The 18,567-nt window shown below is 45.3% G+C and overlaps 1 protein-coding gene across 1 annotated transcript in view; it reads left to right on the forward strand.

Annotated features, from left to right (window-relative positions):
• The window catches only part of EPHA4 (EPH receptor A4), a 192,509-nt gene that overhangs the window by 82,984 nt on the left and 90,958 nt on the right, over window positions 1-18,567 (forward strand). Inside the window, exon 5 of the mRNA XM_069618223.1 lies at window positions 13,324-13,659. Coding sequence (XP_069474324.1) covers window positions 13,324-13,659 — 336 coding nt within the window. The remainder of the gene's footprint in view (window positions 1-13,323; window positions 13,660-18,567) is intronic.

The following is an 18,567-nucleotide window of genomic DNA, read 5'->3' on the forward strand; positions in this document are numbered from 1 at the left end:
CGCCAAGTCCCCTGCATCAGGAAGCAAATTATTATCTGCTTTAACAGAAGAGGAGAACCATTGTAACCTGCCTTCTTCAGGGCATTCTCTTCTCAATGGCTATGGCTGCTATGCCCCTTTGCCGGCCATGTACACTAGTTTCGATGAAAGGCTGTACAAAGTTATGATAGTAGATCCCTACCCACACCTGCTTAACTTTATGCATCAAGACTACAAAGGCGGGAACCAGCAGCTTTTTTTGATGGTACGGTCTTGTTCGGATTCGACCCCTTGTATGCAGTCTGCCACCCTTGGAATTTGGCGGTAGGTGGAAATGCAGTATCTCATACCGTTGACTACACATGTGCTTGCAGTTTGAAAGCTTGGGCGGGCTTGGCTTTCTTGGCTAATGGGATTTCCTGTGGCCTCCAAAAGATGTGTATGACTGCGTGTGATGTGTACACATAGCACACACCTAGCAGAAGGCAATGCTGCGAGCATGAGGAGTGCATTGAGGGGCGGCCATGCTACTACAGGATCACCAGGGGACGAGGAGTCTCTTGTGTTTAAACTGTAGTGCAGACGACAGGGTGACAATCTGAAGCTGTCGCTGGGGTGTTATTGCAGAGTCCAGTTGTGTAGTAGGATAAGGTCTACATCTGTTTTTCCATCCTTGCGTCTCTTCTTTTCTAGTCTCATGATTGTTGTAGCTGCTGGTGCTGCAGAGGCCTCCAGAGATGGGAATGTTTTCCCTCAAGTAGGAAGCAACTTTGTTTGTCACAGCCTTGTACATTCCGCATTCTATTCTGAGGTTGATGCAGGCTCGAGGGGTACAGATGTTCCATCAACAGCAAATCATTCTTCTTACTGGAAAAGCAACTGTGGATCATTGTCCCCACCTCCTTTGGCATATTGGGAAGATCACGGGTCCAGTCCGTAAAGCAAGCCGTAGGCGGGGGTTACTACTGACATTGACTAAGTCATGACGCAAAGGACACAAAACGCATTTTCATACACCAGGTCTCTGCAACCTGCGGTTAGCCAGTTTTTTTGGACTACATGTCCAAAACAACTGGATAGCCATGACCCCTCACCTTTGACTATGGGATCTGACGTTTGTTGTAGTCCAAACATCGGGCAAGCCAAAAGTTGGTGTTGACCGTCAAAGACTATAACAAGAAAGGGGCCTGCTCGTTCTCGAGAGTCTCTATTCCAGTGACGAACTGGCCGCTTCTCCCGTAGGAGCAAGACCAGCAGCCCAAGGATAAGTCTAGCTGACGGAAAAGGATAAACATTTCTGTGGAATTCGCTATTCAGATTTCCACTAAGGGCATTTTGGACTATATGTCCCTGCCCAAGGATGCAAGCATTATCCGGCTCTTGTGTGAGCATGTCTCGGAGTTCTGTCCATGTGGCAATTTCATAAGACTACCCCAGTACACTTAGGAGTATGGAGAGGAAATTGGAGGCCTGTAACATGCCCCATTCATGGCAGTTTTCGCATTATATCTCAGATGTATCAAGGTTAGTGGTTGTATAGCTTTGTATGCGGTGCTGTTGCGGTGTGGGGAGTTGAAATCCACGGCAAAGTGGGAGACTTAAGCAGGCAGGCTTTGTGGAGTCGGAGGTGGTTTAGACAGGCCAGGGAAGGTTTTCCGTCTTCAGGTGGTAAGTGGAAGCGAACCGCAGCACCACAGTTTTTAGCGCTAGGGCTTGCTCTGCGTGAAACAGGCCCTTTCGTGTGAGACAGAACTCGAGAAGAAATCACCCTGGGCCTGTTTTATAAAGGATTTTTCATTGGGAATTTCCCATTGAAAAATGCGTTTGTAAACCAGGGCCCACAGCTTTTCTGTGTATTTGCCACCATCTGCCAGTCCGTGACTCTGATTCCAGGCACAGGGAGCCACGGGGACACTCGGATGCAATTAGGGGAACTCTTGAACCTGCGAGCCGCAAGTGCAGCCGGTAATGAGGCTCATTAAAGGGCCCCGCGCGGACACTGAGAATTGCAGATTGATGGACGACTATGTAAATATTATTTCCCAAGATCCGAGCCGGCAACATTTGGCTACCGGCGGCCGGAGGGACAGCTCAAAATGCGGTGGACGCGAGTCTTTTTTTAGCCCTGGTCTGTGTAACTTTGCGGCTGAAGGTCGGGTCTCCCGGGGCACGCGAGGATCACGGAGATGCAATTAAAGGGCTGATGAAAGAAGACTTCAATATCGACAATTCCACCGGCCAGTTGCACTGGATCCAGTCTTCGCCATGTGGTTTTCCAGATAGACAATAAACAGTAAGACATTTTGAGTCGATTCCACTCAGATCTTGGATAGAATAATTTAATGTGTAATGGTGTCAATTGGTGTCGGTTGTTATTTGTTTATTATCTGCACACTGGGCTGGGAAGATAGCTCAGGGGCAATGTGCTTGTCGCTTGTCTTGAATGATAATGATGTGTTATTTATATAGCGTCTTTATCCAGCGCGCTTTACAGAGTGCATATTTACATACAATATTACCCAACCGAAATTGGTACTCATTTATCGACCTTGGAAGGATGAAATGCTGAGTTGGCCTTGCGACCTGCAGATCACACTCAGATCGCAGCAGCGAACGCTCAACCCGCTGAGCTATCTTACCGGCAAGATATCTTGCAGATATCTTATCTTAGGAAAGCAAGGAAACACTGAACAGCACAGGTTAGAATCCTGCTCCTGCTCTTAAAGTCTTGGCTCTGACATAAAGCGCGATATAAAAACCCAATGTATTTTTGTTTTTAAATGTACTTTGTATCTTCTGGATGTAAATACCTCCATCCAGTGTAGAAGTATTTGCAACTGAATACACTAGTCCTTACTCTACCGAGGAGGAGGAGGAGGAGGCCGCAGAAGCTGCCAGTGCTTGCTTTGTACCCACACAGAAGGTTCCAGTTAGTTAATCTCTTAAAAGGGTGCAGTGCTTTCAGAGCGGGCTGAACAGGGGGAGAGGCGGATGATAGGCGTTTCAAGTGGCTGCTGCATTTAACTGCACTGTTGAGTTTGGAGCTGACAGTTGTAAAAAACACGTGGGCTATGATGATGAATGGCCACCAGAGCACGCGCTACCCGGAAGCGCTCATGTAAAGCAGCCTGCAGCCCGGGGAGCCCCGGCCGGAGCCTCTGGCGAGAGCGCAATTAGCGGCCGCAACGCATACACATGTCAGGGGGAAAGCACGGCCTTAGATCCTACTCCAGACCTACACAGGCAGGCTCCGTGTTTACTCTGGGTAAAGCCTGTCTTTCATCAGTGGAGAGAGGAACCCTACGCGAGGGCCTTCCCCACCGTGAAGTAATATTGACAGAGCAGGAGTCCTGCATGACTAAGCAAGCTTCATGAAATGGCAGTACACGGCCTTGGTGTCACCATTCGAGGACATGGTGGCAAAGATGCTGTGCTGTTATGAGACAGGGGTTCAGGAGTGTCAGCATAGATTTCTGGTCCCCACAATTAGCACATGGCTAGGGGCGCAGCACTTTCATTAACAAGGAATTGTCACAGTGTGTCGCATGGAATAGAAAATACTGTCCTGTTCCTCTGTATGCACATGTGATGTGCTTCCTGACATTATTTGATTCATTTCATGTGTATGTGCAGTTAGTGAGATTTTTTTCTATTTGTAATTGATTATTATTTTGTTACGCGCTTAACACCTGAGACAAGTATCTAAGCCCAGGACCTGGTTTCGAACCTGTGTTGCTCTGCATTGTCTTGCTTCCAAGCCAAACGCGTTGCCCTTGAGCTATCGTCCCGGAAGCATTCTCATATCCCTTTATTGTTGTAAGCACATGGGATTATTCCCTTTGGCAAACCCTTAGAGTGTGCATGATTAGCCCAACAAGCCATATGCGATCAGTGCCACAGGCATAGGCGATTGGTTCTCGCATGGCAAATGGCATTGCCTATCTGCGATTAGAGGGATTTGTTGGATACAGTTAGAAGAATAGAGCCCTGGCGATTAGAATTATTTGATTTGTATGTGTTTATACAGAGTAAGTCAAGTAGAATGGACTGCATCTAGGCCAACGTTTTAGGTGATCACAATCAAGGAGAAAAAAAGAAATTGACAAGACTGCGTGAATCACAATTTGTAAAGGAATGACCAGGAGAATGAATGAACTGAATAAGCGTCTCTCTAGTGCTTTACGAAAACAAGACCAGGAGTCAAGGTTCAGGATGTTGGTAGGCAGGGCATTCTGTAAGTGAGGGCCAAACACTGAGATTCTGTGGCGCCCACTCTTGCATCTAGTGTTTGAGTAATTCATCACAAGGCTCTTTTCTGAGTGAAGGGTTCGGAGAGATCCATCGATCCATCAGAGACATTGGCATTAGTATAAAAGATACAAGCCCCTTGCCCAAATTCTTCTTTGGATTCCATAGGGTATATTTTGCGTTGCAGTGGCTCCACTATGAGGTGTGACAAAATCTCTACAAGGCTTGCCCTCCCAGTGAAGTCGTGAGAGGGATGGCAAGTTTTAGACTTTGGTATTAACTTGTTTGGGTGGGTCATGATGCATGTTTTTTGCATCCTAGGTGTGACTGGTGCTATTCTTGGCACTCTAGACTCTCACCCTGAGAAAATGCAGTGTTTTTGAGTGTTGCAAGGTAACATTTCTTGATTTACAGCACTTTAAAAGTCTAAGAATGTTTGAAATTGTAATAAGGAAATATGCTCTCAGGAATCATGAAATCCCTTTTCTACATGTTATTTATTCTGTATGTCTAGCATACATTTAATGAAAATTCCCCAAAGTTTCCCTCACATTTTTTAAAATGAAGCAAAATACATCTGAACTGGAAACCACTAATCCTACATCTCTGTGAAACACATTATAATTTTAAGACTGAGAGGCACGGTCTGCGACGAAATTCATGATGAGAACGAGACCGTGTACCTCTGAGCTCTCCCAGATATTCATTTCCCCAACCTTTTCTACATGGTTTCTCTTTTCTTCAATTTGGCAAATAGATCAGGCAATACGTGCTCTTGAGGTCCAAAGCTAGCATTTATGTTGGCAGGAGGCTGCAGGTCCAAGGCAGCCATGGAAGGGGCCTACTGCTGCTCTCGCCAAGACCACCCGGATGCCAGTGGTGAGGTAGGCATGCTCTCTAGCAGGGGAGTTGCTAGGTCTGGAAAAGATCCGGGGCTACACTAATGTCGGAACTGTTGGGGCTAGCTAGCGTTTTGGTTGTAGCCCCTGAGCTTTTATCTGAGGCTACAACCAAAAGACACCCGGGACTATAGCCCCCTGAGCCCCCCCCCCACATCCCTTAGCAACGCCTCTGCTCTCTAGGCCACATGCTAGTGTGTGGAGCAGGAGAGGGACAGGTGTTGGTCTGCAAAGCCAGGAAACCTAAAGAAGCTTGGCTGACTCAGCTGGCTGAAACGCGGAAGCTTCTATGTCTCCTTTTTAATTATTTGAGCAGGGGGGGCTGGGCGGCACCAGCTGGCCATGTCTCTTTCTTCTTCTGTAACTTGCGGCGTTTTGCTTTCGTGTGATCCAGGCTAAGGCACCTTGTGACAGTCCTTGCTACCACATCACACAAAAAAGAATTGTGATAAGACACAATTAACTCATTGATTGGAATTTGGATTTATTTGCCCTTGCGTGCCACGCAGCGAGCCAAAAGAGGCACGAAGGATCGGGAAATATTAGAGGACATTTGGAAGAAGCAAATGAATGAATCAAATGAAGAAATATCTCGGTGTCGGTGATACCTATAAGTTACAGTCCAGGACTACCTTTCCCCTCCCCCTACAACATCCACCATTTATCAGAGATGTGCACAATGAAGAATATTGTCCAGCTTGATGTGTATGGGTAGCACACGTGCATTTAAGACATTTCACCATATCGTCTATGTCCTACTACATCAACAGTGCACAGTGCTCCTTTAGCCATACAGTTAATGTATTGCTACGAAGTTTAAATGGCATGGAGCTCACTGAGTGGAGTGGGTGGGTGGTCTACAGAAAAAAACAATGTCTGTGAAGTCTATCTTGAATGGTTATGTTATGGGACCGGTGTCTGCAACTGTTGGCTCACTAGATGTTTTGGACTCCAATTCCCATCAGTCCCAGGCAGCAAAGTTGACTGTGAGAGATCGTGGGAGTTGTAGTTTGTAGAGCTTCAGGTTGCAGACCTATGTTGTGAGAGACCAAAAGAACGGGACCACAGGCCAGACCTATCGGTCCTGTGGTCCCTTTGCCTCGCATTGCGAGATGTCCAACGTGGTCGCTCTCTTCACCATTCTTTACTTGACACCACTGCACACAGTCTTTTGGATTTTTATGTTATTAATTATTGTTATTGCTTTTGCATCTGTCACTTCTGATGCAAGGCCATCCTTCGCATGCGCGACCACCTCCATTAATACTTTCAACAAAGCAATCCCGGTCCGTGAATATGTTCTAATCGTGCTTGCTCCTTGTCCCGCCTTCTCATATAAACATGCCCCTAAACTCTCTCAACTGCTTTAACTGTGATCGAAGCGTAGAGGCAAATTACTTTCATGTTTTATGCATGCCACATCATCACGCGCCTCATGTCGCCAAGTAGAGGACATGGGGTGGCCACCACAGATAAAGGCTATTGTGACATGTATGTGATTTCGTCAATTCTCTCTTGAAAACCAATGACGGATGCATGCATTGTCTTAAAACATGTGGAGAGATAAGGCGGTTTCACAAGCCGAGATAAGACAATGATGTAACTGTATCTGCCACATTGTGCGAGTTAGTGACTAAGGCATCAGGTGTGGAATAGAGATTTCGGACTTCACATCTGAGTTCCTCGTTGCGTGATTGCAGACAGACCACTTCAGCACTCCTGTGTCCGGGATTAACTGTAAATCTGAATCTCTTATAAAGCGCTAATTAGGTTGATTGGACTAGGACATGATACTAGGATTTCTTTCACCCTTGTGCAAAATGGACCTTTTGCATTCCTCTCACCTGCCAATAAAGATAGGTTTTTTGCTTTTCTGGGGCAATCTGACACCCCTCGCTGGTGGTTCCCTGAGTGACAGTGTAATATTGACATGCCCCAGTCCCAGACGTTCTTCGATTGGTGTGCTTGACATGCCCCTGTACCAGACCATCGACCAGTGGGCAGCCACCTTGAAATGACTCTGTTCCTCGCTTGAGGATGTATATAACAGAGCCGCTTGGTCAGAGTCATTGTCCCACACCACCTACTCATTTAAATGCATCATCGATGTGGACAAAATGAATAGATTTGTTTCAATGGTTGCAGAGTTCTGAAAACCAGTGTGCACATTTCTACTTCTATTGTCAGATTGAGACAGACATTGGGCTATTGGGAATTGTGCAGTAATTCCGGACAAGTTACTGCCAAGCCCGGTTACCGTTCCTGCCACCATTCCGTCAGAATTACTGCCAGATTACGAATGACAGTATGCCAGAGTTAGTCCTCATTCATGGTGTCTGCAGCTCCAAATCGATCTTGAAGGAATTACTGTAGGCGGCAATTCTGCCCGCAGTCCTTTCTCCAGCTTTTGGCATTAAAGTGGATGAAGTATCCCCAGCATTTGTGAAGATAAACCCTCCACTTTAAGAGGATACACGGAGTGGGCCTACTGCTATTTTTGTACCGCACTATCATGCTTGCAATGATCCCCGGCGTCCTTTGTTCCCACAGCAGTAAAATGTGCATAACATAAAAGAAAGCGCTACAGTATTTTGACATCAGTCCTGTGACCTGCATGGCTGGAGGGCAGTCCGTTGAGTATCTGAAGAATAATGAAAGCATCACACTGATCGGGAAAAGGGCTCATACTTTATTCTCCTAAAAGCACCTGCATGCCCATTAGGGTAGTTCCTAGTACTTTAAAGGAGTCCTGAATTTCGCCAGTAAGTGGTTGCCATGTGGGCTTGAGTTGTGCTGCAGTTGATTCTTGAATTATGGAGGATTGTTACCGTACCCTTTTAGACCCCAGACGGAAGAACCCCAGATTGCCCAGCCAGAAGCGACAGAGCCGAGAGACTGTGCACAAGGTGACTGTCCTGGGACACAAGCGGAGAGAGAATCCCATGAGTGTGGTCTCTCCGTCAGAGTACCCCACCTGTGTGGCCTTTGTGTTCGGGTCAGAGTGTGATTGGGTTGGAATGGAGAGATTCACTGTGATATACAAGTTTAGATCCAAGGGATCATAAACCATCTTAATTGTCAAAATTATCTTTGCATAGTTCGAAAACGATGAACTTAAATATAGTTTGTCCATGTAGGCACTTTTTAATTGACTGGTCCTTTCCAAATAATACTAAAAAGGATTACAATCACGACTATTTCTAGGAAGATTGGACACTTTTTTCCATATCCCATTGTGATAAACTTGATTTGTCCCATGCACGGATGTGTCACAGTTTGGGATTGGACCCTTTGGTTGTCTTGTTGGACTCTATGCAAGCCATACCTCTAGCCCTGACAGGTGAGGGGAATACGGTTTACATTGTCAGACTCTGTCAAATGTCCTGTCAGACTGCAGTTTGCGTGATCTGTTTGGAGGAAGTTGATTTTTTCTTTATAACTATGTCTCCTTTTTAATTATTTGAATTTTGAACTTCCCAATGTACCCTTTTAAGGTGGCATTCCTCATCTAGGCATATAGCTGACAAAGCGAGGGGCTTCTTTTTGGACCTCCAAAATGTAATCTTAAAGGATTTAATACATGATTTATGTTACGTCATGTTATTCAGCTGTTATGCGAATTTCTAACGTCTCTGAATCACACTTTTAAAGTGTCGTTCCTTATCATTATGGCCTACTCCTAGTGAGGGGTGGAGTGGGATACTGCGCCCCTGCCAAGGGTATGCAGACCTTATCCTACAGGAGAATGTGTGAGAGGGGAAGAAGGATGTTTCCAAGATCAGCAAAATGAGTGCCATCAACTGTGGAAATAATAACTTGTATTTTACCGCTATGGTACGAGTTTATTGAGTCACATGGCATATCATGTCTGAAATTGATTATTGTACGAGAAACACAGTTAATCAAATAACTGAAATGGGACAGTTGGAGGGGTTGCATCAGTGGAAGTAACCAGACTTCCTTCAGGTCCCGCTTAATCAGGGGACTGTAACTGAATGAAACTGGCAGGCAGGCCGGATAGCTACATGGTTAATTCATCTGTTTCATGGGGTTGCGCAACCTTCTGTTTATAGCAGCAAATCCTTGCAGAGCTGCTAGGATCTTCTCTTCTTGTTAGGCTGATAAAATAGGGATTGTTGGGCTGTTGCTTTCGTGCATAACTATAGAGATCAATTCTGTATTAAAATATGATCACTCTTTCAAAGGGGATGGCTATGCATTAGCTGGAAAGGGGCATTTGTGTTGCAGCGCGTACCTACCAGTGTTTTGCCTGTTCCCAGTTTTACGTGTTACGTAAAAACATTTAGCAACAAAACAGCCCGCCCGCAGATGGAACTTTAATGCTTGTGAAGCGTTCTCCTCCACTCCTCCTTATTCCTCCACACCCTATAATAACACAGTTGATCCAGGGATGAACTCAGTTTGTCTGAGTCCAAACTGGTATAACTGCCCAGTAATGGAAAACAGTAATTTAGTGTACCGTGTATATGCACGTATCCCTTCTACACCCTACTAAGAAAGAGGAAATTACCTGACTAAGTAGACGAGAAACATTAAGCTGCAAGTCTTGGGCAAAGATTCTCCATTAAATATGTTTTCACATTTCAGAAGGGGTGGCCCCCCACAAGTATTCTTCGTTCGGCATGCACATGGGGGTGCGTAGGTGCTCTCTGACATTATATGTCTTGCTCTAAACCTGTATTTTGGGGTTTGCCGGCAATCCATAAAACAATAGGACATTTGATGTTTCAGCAAAGCTTAGGTGGCGCAAACGCACCATCGCGCAACGATGTGTGATGTGTGGCACATTAGTGAATAAAAGATATGAATGTGTATGTAAGTCACAACCTTAAGGCGATGCAATGGTTGTCAGGTTTCTCCTTAAAATGGCACCTCGTACATAATGAAATAATGTGTGCCTCCTTTCTACATTGAATTCAAAGATATGCTTTTAAAGTAATGTTGGAATGTGTTATGTCCGCCCATACTGCATTCTATTTGGGGTTGAACCCGTTAAGCAGGAGACAGCAGAAGGCTTGGACATCTCTGCTGAGGTGTGCTCTGCAGGGAGGATTTCAGACCCAAAACACTTAAGTGTAGTCTATTCTTTAAGCACTGAGTTGAAGCAAAAAATGCATTCTGTAAAAGGCCGAAACCACATACACGTCTAACCATTGTAACGTATAATTATTTTCCGTGTATATGGTAGAAAGTATGCCTTTTTAACATGGCACGCATGTGAGAGTAAGGGTGTCCTACTCACTGCTCTTTCTAATGGTCAACAAGGATAGAAATTATTTGCCATGCACCAGGTGCCTTATATTAGGTAATCGCCCATCAAAATGAATTACAAAAATAACGAGGCTGGGGGGGGGGGGGGGTTTGCACTTTTTTTTTAGAAGAATATACATGGGGGGTGTTCAGGGCATAAAATAAGGAGGGGGGCGGGAATGTGGAAGGAGGCTGCAGAGTGTCTCCCCCGCATTTTGGTTTTTTAAAAGTGCAAAAAAGCGAAAAGGCATTTTCGAAATTCGACCCAAAAAACCTTGTGCTTTTCGGCCTCTTTATTTTAAATTCGGTATTTCATATAATATGAATTATTGACTGTTCCCGCTTGTTTGGAGCCAAGTTCTTATTTGTGACCGTGAATTGAGACTCTTACTCTAACCAATATCATCCGATTGTAGTGTATTCATTGGATGGGCGTTGCTAAGCACCGGCTGAATGATGAAATGATGCAAATCCCCCTCGTGTGCCCTCCTCTTGTGTATCCTGATCCTAAGTGGGGCTTGTGCTTGCTTCCCTCAGCCCTGCTTATCACACCTAGGATAGTAGACATGTCACATATACATAATCAAAGTGGACCTAGAAATTCCGTGAGTGGTGTGCTCTCTCTCATAGCCTCTCACTGGCTCCATGCAAGGAATATTCTTGATCACCTTGCAGGTGCCCTTCACCATCTTCCATTTCATGCTAGTGCACCCAGGCGGCGAGGGGTGGGGGGCCATGATGATGGGGAAGCGTCATCCCTCTGGCCTGTCAGCATCTGCTGCTTGCCTAGTTTTCCACTTGGCTGCTTCGCTGTTTGGACACTGCCATGCATACCGCCTCGTCCCACATACTAATTACTGACTTTTCGCTTCCGCCGAGCTTGACTCATTGTGGCGTAAATTCCCACGTGAAACAGCGGATGGAGCCGGGACAAAGTATGAATAGAGTTTAGGCTAACCCTAAACCTTTTTCTAGCACCCCCAAATTCCTAGAACACCAGCGCCGAGAAGCAATTTGGTTTACAGTGCGCGCTATAGACGTGACACTGCTCAGTCACTCAAACAGAAACATATCAAGAAACAGTGTCCCAAACAGCACAAAGATAAGTAGTATTGGACACACATGACTGCTTCCCCTTGTGTGCAGTCCGGATGCTTTTAGAGTGGTGTAAATGTGTGTCTTGTCATCTGTTGTTCCTTTTGAAAATTCCTTTCATGGATGGCCGCTTCTTCCACTTCAGCTAATGGGGAAATGCACCCTTCGCATTGAAGATGTGTTGTAATAATGGCCCAAAGTGCAAATGAAAAACAAAATATGAAGAGACAAATCAACACATTTATGTTAAAATTAATGTAGATGGTACAGACTACAGAAATACAAATGAAGACTATACAAAATGACTACATTGACTGTAATGCACTAACCAGTTTGATAGCCAATCCCATATATTTAAATAATATAGCAGCTGCACCAATATAAAGACACATTGTAATTCATTGTGATTTAGAAGCAACTTAGATAGCATGGGGAGCCCAACTTTTGCACAACACGTCTCTCCTCTCATGTCCTTTTTTCTCCTCCTCTGTCCTGCTTAGTTATGTGAACTATTTAGTAACACAACTGGGGTAAGCACACGAACTTCCCAAATTCCTTCCTAGCAGCTTTGCTCTTATGTGATTCCAGTGTTGCTATAGTGGCTGTATTAGTTAAATGCGTGAACTTTTTTTAGCGTGATCCTTGTTTTCTGAGAAGGTTTTAATTGTGTTTTTTTTAAATTACATTATGTGCATTATTTCTTTACTTTGACTTTTCAGAAACCCACATTTTTACTACCTCATGTTTTCTTTGTGTCCTTTTTTCTGTGTTGTTTTTACTGTGTTCTACAGTGAATACTTGTGTCCACTCTTTACCTGGCTGAGCCGTTTAGCAGTATTTCTAGGTAACTCGGGAGAGAAGGAGTTTGTGAATTGCCACTATTCCCCATTTCCCCATCAACCACTGTAATATAATTAAATCCATTGGCCCCTTCACTGTATAAAGTGCATTCTCGTTCCTCGCACTGGTCCCTTTTTTCTTGGGCAGAATCAGCTAGCTCTGAGCAGCTGTGAGTGCGGTTTCTGGTAATATTGCTGCCCTCGCAGGTTGCTTATAAATAATACTTCATTTCCTGAAAAAATGCAGACACATTAAACAAGGTCCCAATTTGATATTTGACTTCGTGAAATGTAATTTCAACATTTTAAATATTTGTTTTTCTTTTTGACAATAACACTGTGGAGTAAATGAGCCAGAATACCCTAATGTTTTTCCACCTGGAACAAAAATCTAGAAACCATTTCGAAAAGAGGGTTCTAAAATTGTTTTATTGCATGAAAGCTGCTTTTAATATCTTTTAAATAACAGTGTTTCTTCGAAGAACATATTCTTGTATTGCTACTATTAATATGAGACGGAAAGTGTGCAGTGAAATCTTGCTTTACAATGTCATGCCATATTAAAATAAAACATAACATGTTCAAAGAAACAAGGACAGACTGCCACAAAAATTTTGGTCGGAGCTTTGCCCATAAACATCTGCAAAACCTATTGACATTTTTATATCATTTTAACTGGAGCCAGAAGAAAATTATAGTTTACGATCCAGGTGGAAATGGTTCAAGTATATTTTTAATGAAGGGCCTGGGTTCATTGTAAAATATATGGTATATGGTAGACGTGCTACTTATTCTGTGTACTTGGCATTATAGAATTACCTGTGTCTGGCTCATGTGTACAGGTAGACGTTTTTTGTGATAAGTGTATGTTGTGCAAAATGAGTATGCAGTGCTGTCCCATTTCTAACACACCTGTATTGTGTGAAATAGTACGCTTATGATCTAAAGCAATATTCCTTTGTGTGATGTACTGTGAATTGTGTGTCTTGCAGGGCCTCCGTCCTCGCCACTGAATTTGATTTCCAATGTCAATGAGACGTCCGTGAACCTGGAGTGGAGCACCCCGCAGAACACAGGGGGCCGCCAGGACATCTCGTACAATGTGGTGTGCAAGAGGTGTGGGCCAGACTTGAGCCACTGTCGACCCTGCGGAAGTGGTGTGCACTTCACGCCCCAGCAGAGCAGTTTGACGAGCACCAAGGTTTCCATTACAGACCTCCAGGCCCACACCAACTACACGTTCGAGATCTGGGCGGTGAACGGAGTGTCCAAGCAGAACCCTAGCAAAGAGCAGGCTGTCTCTGTCACCGTCACCACCAACCAAGCAGGTAAGAGGTCATTTCTCCCTTAAATGTCATTCTCCTCAGCAACTTGCCCTATTTGGACCTGCAAACATTGCGTTACGTCTCAACACCAAAGTGATAATCAAATATTGACCTGTCAAGGAAACCTCCTAAATGTTACGCTACACCGCTCTGTGGACATCCACACTTGTCGTGATAGTGCTCAAGAGTTCAGTTTCAGATGCCACTGATGCTGCCTTCTTCTCAGTGACGCTAGAGACACAAGCTGCACGGCTGCACTAGGGGCTCGATACCTAAATAGGCATGGTTGGGATTGGCCACTAGTAGGAAGAGAGGTTCCCAACGGCTTGCCCGAGGCAACATGGCAGTTAGGCTGGCATGTTAGCATTGTGCCCGCTTGTTTTGTGGGGTGACCTCAATGACAATACTCCTTAGGGCAGTTGCCTTTCTGGCACAGATGGTTGGAAAGCAACTTGGATAGAATGGGGGGTATGGTGAGGGGCTTATTCAGTGTGCCAGGTTCCCTAGGAGAAAGGAATTTGGTGGTATAAATCTTGGTGGTATAGTGGGTGTTGCGGACCCCAAATCTGAGTGAACCAGTGCTTCTCGAAATCAATTCCTGAAACTCAAATGCGAATTGGCCGATTTTCATGATGTCCCCTTCCCATTTACGCAGAACGTTTATCATGCGTGGGTCCTCTCCTTTTCTATGAATTGGTTGAGTTATTGTGTAAAAAGCAGCTGAAACTACAAATGTTGGCCATTCGACTGGCAGACGCTTGTTATTGAAAACCTTGTCCTTCATTTCAGCTTTTTACTGATCTTTGCTTGATTAGTTCCAGTGCATATTTACATAATTAGCGGTAATAAACCCTGCAACCTGACTGGGAAGGGGTTCTGAAAACAAGGCTGACATCCTTGGCTTTCTCAAATAAAAGCTTTAATTGGCAGAAACTAGAAGCAGAGAATGGCGTGAGATGAAGTGTCACTCTGTCTCAGTGGCTTGGCAGCCAAGCAGATGAGCACCTGTTCGATCCGGGTGTATATATAGGCCAGTGTGTGCGTGTGCATGGGTGGGGACATGCAGCGGAGTTACCGTGTGAAAGCCTTCCACCCTGTAGTTTAAGTACCAGTCTCGATACAGAGGAATGAGCCAAGTCGGCTGTCTGGCCAAGTGACACATTTCTGAACGGTTGGGAGGCAGCTGATTAAGTCCATGGGTGGGGAACCTGAGAATACTGCACCCACCGTGTGAATAATCCTTCAATTATGATTCCGAGAGCACACCTGAGTATGCAGTCCTGAGCCTTTGCTTGCTGCCCAGTAGTTACAGTGTGCCCCGTCAGGAGCCATGCTTCGGAGCCAGGAGACCGTACCCTGCAGCTCTCAGAGGAACATCAAATGTTTCAGGCATCTTTGGTTAAATATGGAAAAGGCAGTAGTCCAGATAAGATTTGGAAGTGGGAATAGTTTACTCCCTATTTTTTTTAAGTTGGAATAAAATTATTTTTTAAGGCAGTAAAAGTGTAAGTCAAATTCCCAATGGGAGTATTTTATGAACAAGTAAAAATATAACTGGTATGAGGAAATGTTTTTGTACTAATTATTTATTTTCATCTAATCATTCATACATGTTAAAAGATGAATGTTTACTTCTTCCACACAGGCAGTGATCATAGTAGTTTCTTCCTGTGCGATACTTGTCCAAGCATAGCCAATGAGCTGTGTGGGTGAGAGCAGGGGCACACGGTTCTACCGGTCTGCTTCCTATTTTTTGTTGGGAGTATTTTTACTCCCTATTTTTATTTCTTATGAGTATTTGCCTATTTTTAGTGAGTAAAAGTGGCCGATACATCCCTTATCTGTCTGATTGTCGAAAGGGCCGAACAAACGGAAGCAGAAACGTTTAGGGCGCGAATCTCACAAAAGCGATATGCATTCTCTCGGGAACGAACTCCACTTGCAGTGAGGTGGCAGATCAAAAGACCTGACTTGCAACTCGCGAGCGCTTCCCTGCTGTCATGCAGAGAACAGACGGGGCCTTTTGCATGTCTCATGGAACTAAGGCTGCCACCTGGCCTTTCCGCCAACTGGTGGCAAACAACTTGGTTCATTGTTTTTACTTTGACTGATGAAGCCTAATGGAGGAAAAGCTGCACTAGCCAACTGCAGAAGAGTTCGCAGAAAGGAATAAATGCACAGAGGGCTCCCAGGTGCTCTGACCTCTCCCCGAAAGGATGGCTGCCACGTAATTACGTGCCACGTTTGTGCAGGAGGGGCTGCCTGTTCAGAAGGCATGTGAGAGCCATTTCAAGCAAACCCCAGCTGCTATCTCCAGCCCTGTTTGCAGTTGGAATCGAGGCAAGGGTTGCCGGAAGTCTCAAGCCAGGGGTGATGCTGAAGGTATCAGATACAAGGATTTCCTCTCGGAACGTTTTGGGGATGTCCAGAGAATCTCAGGTTGCCAGGTTGCCAGGTTTCCTACCAGAGCTGTAAAGGTTTGCACTCCAGTAAGTGCGGGGAGGCCTGGCATTTTCACAAGAGGGGCGCCAGAGAATGTTTGATAATTCCACTTCCAGCTGCGCCTCTCAAAGCTGCCCCCCAGACCCCACACATCACTGGATGTGCTAGGTGACTGGGAACAAAGATGCTTTGGTAAATCTCAGCCGTTCCCCCTATGTATATATTTGCAAATGCACGTAAACATGAGCCCTTGAGCCCGTGGAATTTATAGTGCTGCTATGGATCTTTGCAAGATTCGGTGCGATGTAATGTAAGCATAGGAACGTATCACCCGACTATGATTTCTACAGCATAGGTTTGAGTGTATAGACTGCCTCTGCTTTTCAAGTGTGTACTCATTTGCAGTTTGCACGTTGCCCTGGCATTTCCCACTTCGATTTGCCAATCGCTTTTATCCCTGCTTCTTCATTAGGCCAGGGTCGGACTGGGCCATAAGTGTCTGGGGCACCAATAAAAAAGCGGGGCCCACATTTTCAAATGCCATGCATTCCTTTGGTGACACTGTTTGAATAGTTCCCAAGGGGGAGCTTCTTGATAAAATGTGATGCAAATTGTGATTTTTAAAGAATATTCATTCAGCAACAATGGTCAAAACTATTAACTGCATGGGGAAGGAACTCATCAAACTGGCCTATATTGGCCAAACAAGTGACCCGCATTGGCCACAAAACCTGGCCCAAACCAGCATCTTGCGTTTTTGGATCGGCCACGGTTCTATTGCCCTATACGCCAGTCGGAGCCTGATTAGGCCTACTGCCTGTATCAAAAACATGGCTGGCAGTGTTTCCTAAAAAGTACCACCCGAATCAGAGGAAGAATGGGCTGGGAGACCAGTGCCTTTGGGGAAGTATCAGTCAGTCGCAGCTGCCGCATGTTAGTAACCGTTTCCGGTGCTTTGCCAGAAATCCTGCAAAAAGCCTTGGCTGAAATCATAAGCAGCAAGTATTATAACAGCTCTGGAAAATGATAACACTGTAAATTGGCATCATATTAATGTGATGTAATAGAAATGTAGGCGGGCCCAGTAACGCCAGGGAGCAAGGTTTGTCAACGGCCTGCACTGTGCCCACGCAAATGACGTCAGACCTGGGTCTGCGGATGTAAAAAGTGAAATGGAAAGAGGAAAGAAGTGGTAATAGAAGGAGCAGATGGCCTAGTGGAGCAGAGTTCTGGTAGATCGGGAAGAGGGGGAAACGCTTGGTTCATCCTGGGTGTGTGGGATCTCACTGCTGGGGGCAACAGGGAGCCCGTAGTGTGTCTGTGAAAAAGCCAGCATCCCAAAGGAGGATAAACTAAATCTTTGTATCCAAAGAGTCATAATGGAGTGTGCCAGGCTTCGAGTGGCTGGTGCATGTCATTGTTCCAACTCACCAAAGTAGCAAACCTGTTATTACCCATGATTGACAGGTAAATGAGAGGGCCGCGTGTACTGTGTCCTTGCTCCCTGCTGTAGATACTAGTGTGATTTTCCAGTCCCCACCTGTCACATTCCAGTCTGCACAGGCAGGAGGTTACACAGGGATGGTATTTTGGACAGATAGAATCACCTGTCTAAAGGTGTATCAAGTTGACTGTTATTTTAGCAAGCACGTCCTCTCGCTTCTATCCCACTCTCTCCCTTTCCTTTTTATCTTTTTCTCACTCACACCCTGTCATTTCTCTTTCTCTGTCACTATCTCTTTCCACCAATCTTTCACACTCGTCATATCTACCCATCCCCCAACCCTCCCATATTGTCTCACACAGTCAGTCCCTGTTCCTTTTTCTTTATCTCTCGCCTTCTAAGCAATCTATGTATGTATGTTCTGCCGAGCCCCTGTCTTTTACTATCTCCCTATACTTCAGTCCTCTTTCTTTTCCTCCCTTCAGCCCTCCCTCTTGTTTGTTTAATCTCTCCTTCCCTTCCTCAGATGTCCTCTTCTCTCGACCCTTTCCCCGCCCTCGCTCTCAGTTTTCATTTCTCACGCCCCACTCTCCCTTCGCCTTGGCGCTTCTTCTTCTTCTTGCTAATAGATTTAATCCATCAGCGGTGACTTTTGGATACCGAGGCTTGAGCCTCATTACTCCATCTTCTCGGGTTGAGTGTATAGTCCTGGGTTAGGATTTTTCTTGGTCTGTGTGGACTTGTCACAGTAGGGCTGGTTTCACAGGGTCTTTGCAGTGATGGGCCCCGGGCAGCAGTGGAAGGGGTTTGCAGTGGTGGCAGTGAGTCTTCTGAACAGAGGGTTCGGGTTCTGATCCAGTCCTTGGCAGAAGTTCTTACTCAGCTTCGCTAGAAGTTCGTCCAACATGTCGATGTCCAGGTCTCTGTGAAGGTCTGCTATCCTTGTGAAGATTGGAGCTCCAGACGATATCCGCAGGGCCTTGTTCTGGACTATCTGAAGACTCTTCCAGTGTCGTCCATGGCAG

The sequence above is a fragment of the Ambystoma mexicanum genome, chromosome 10 (genome assembly GCF_040938575.1).
Source record: "Ambystoma mexicanum isolate Mex_15411 chromosome 10, UKY_AmexF1_1, whole genome shotgun sequence".
Taxonomy (NCBI): Eukaryota; Metazoa; Chordata; class Amphibia; order Caudata; family Ambystomatidae; genus Ambystoma; species Ambystoma mexicanum.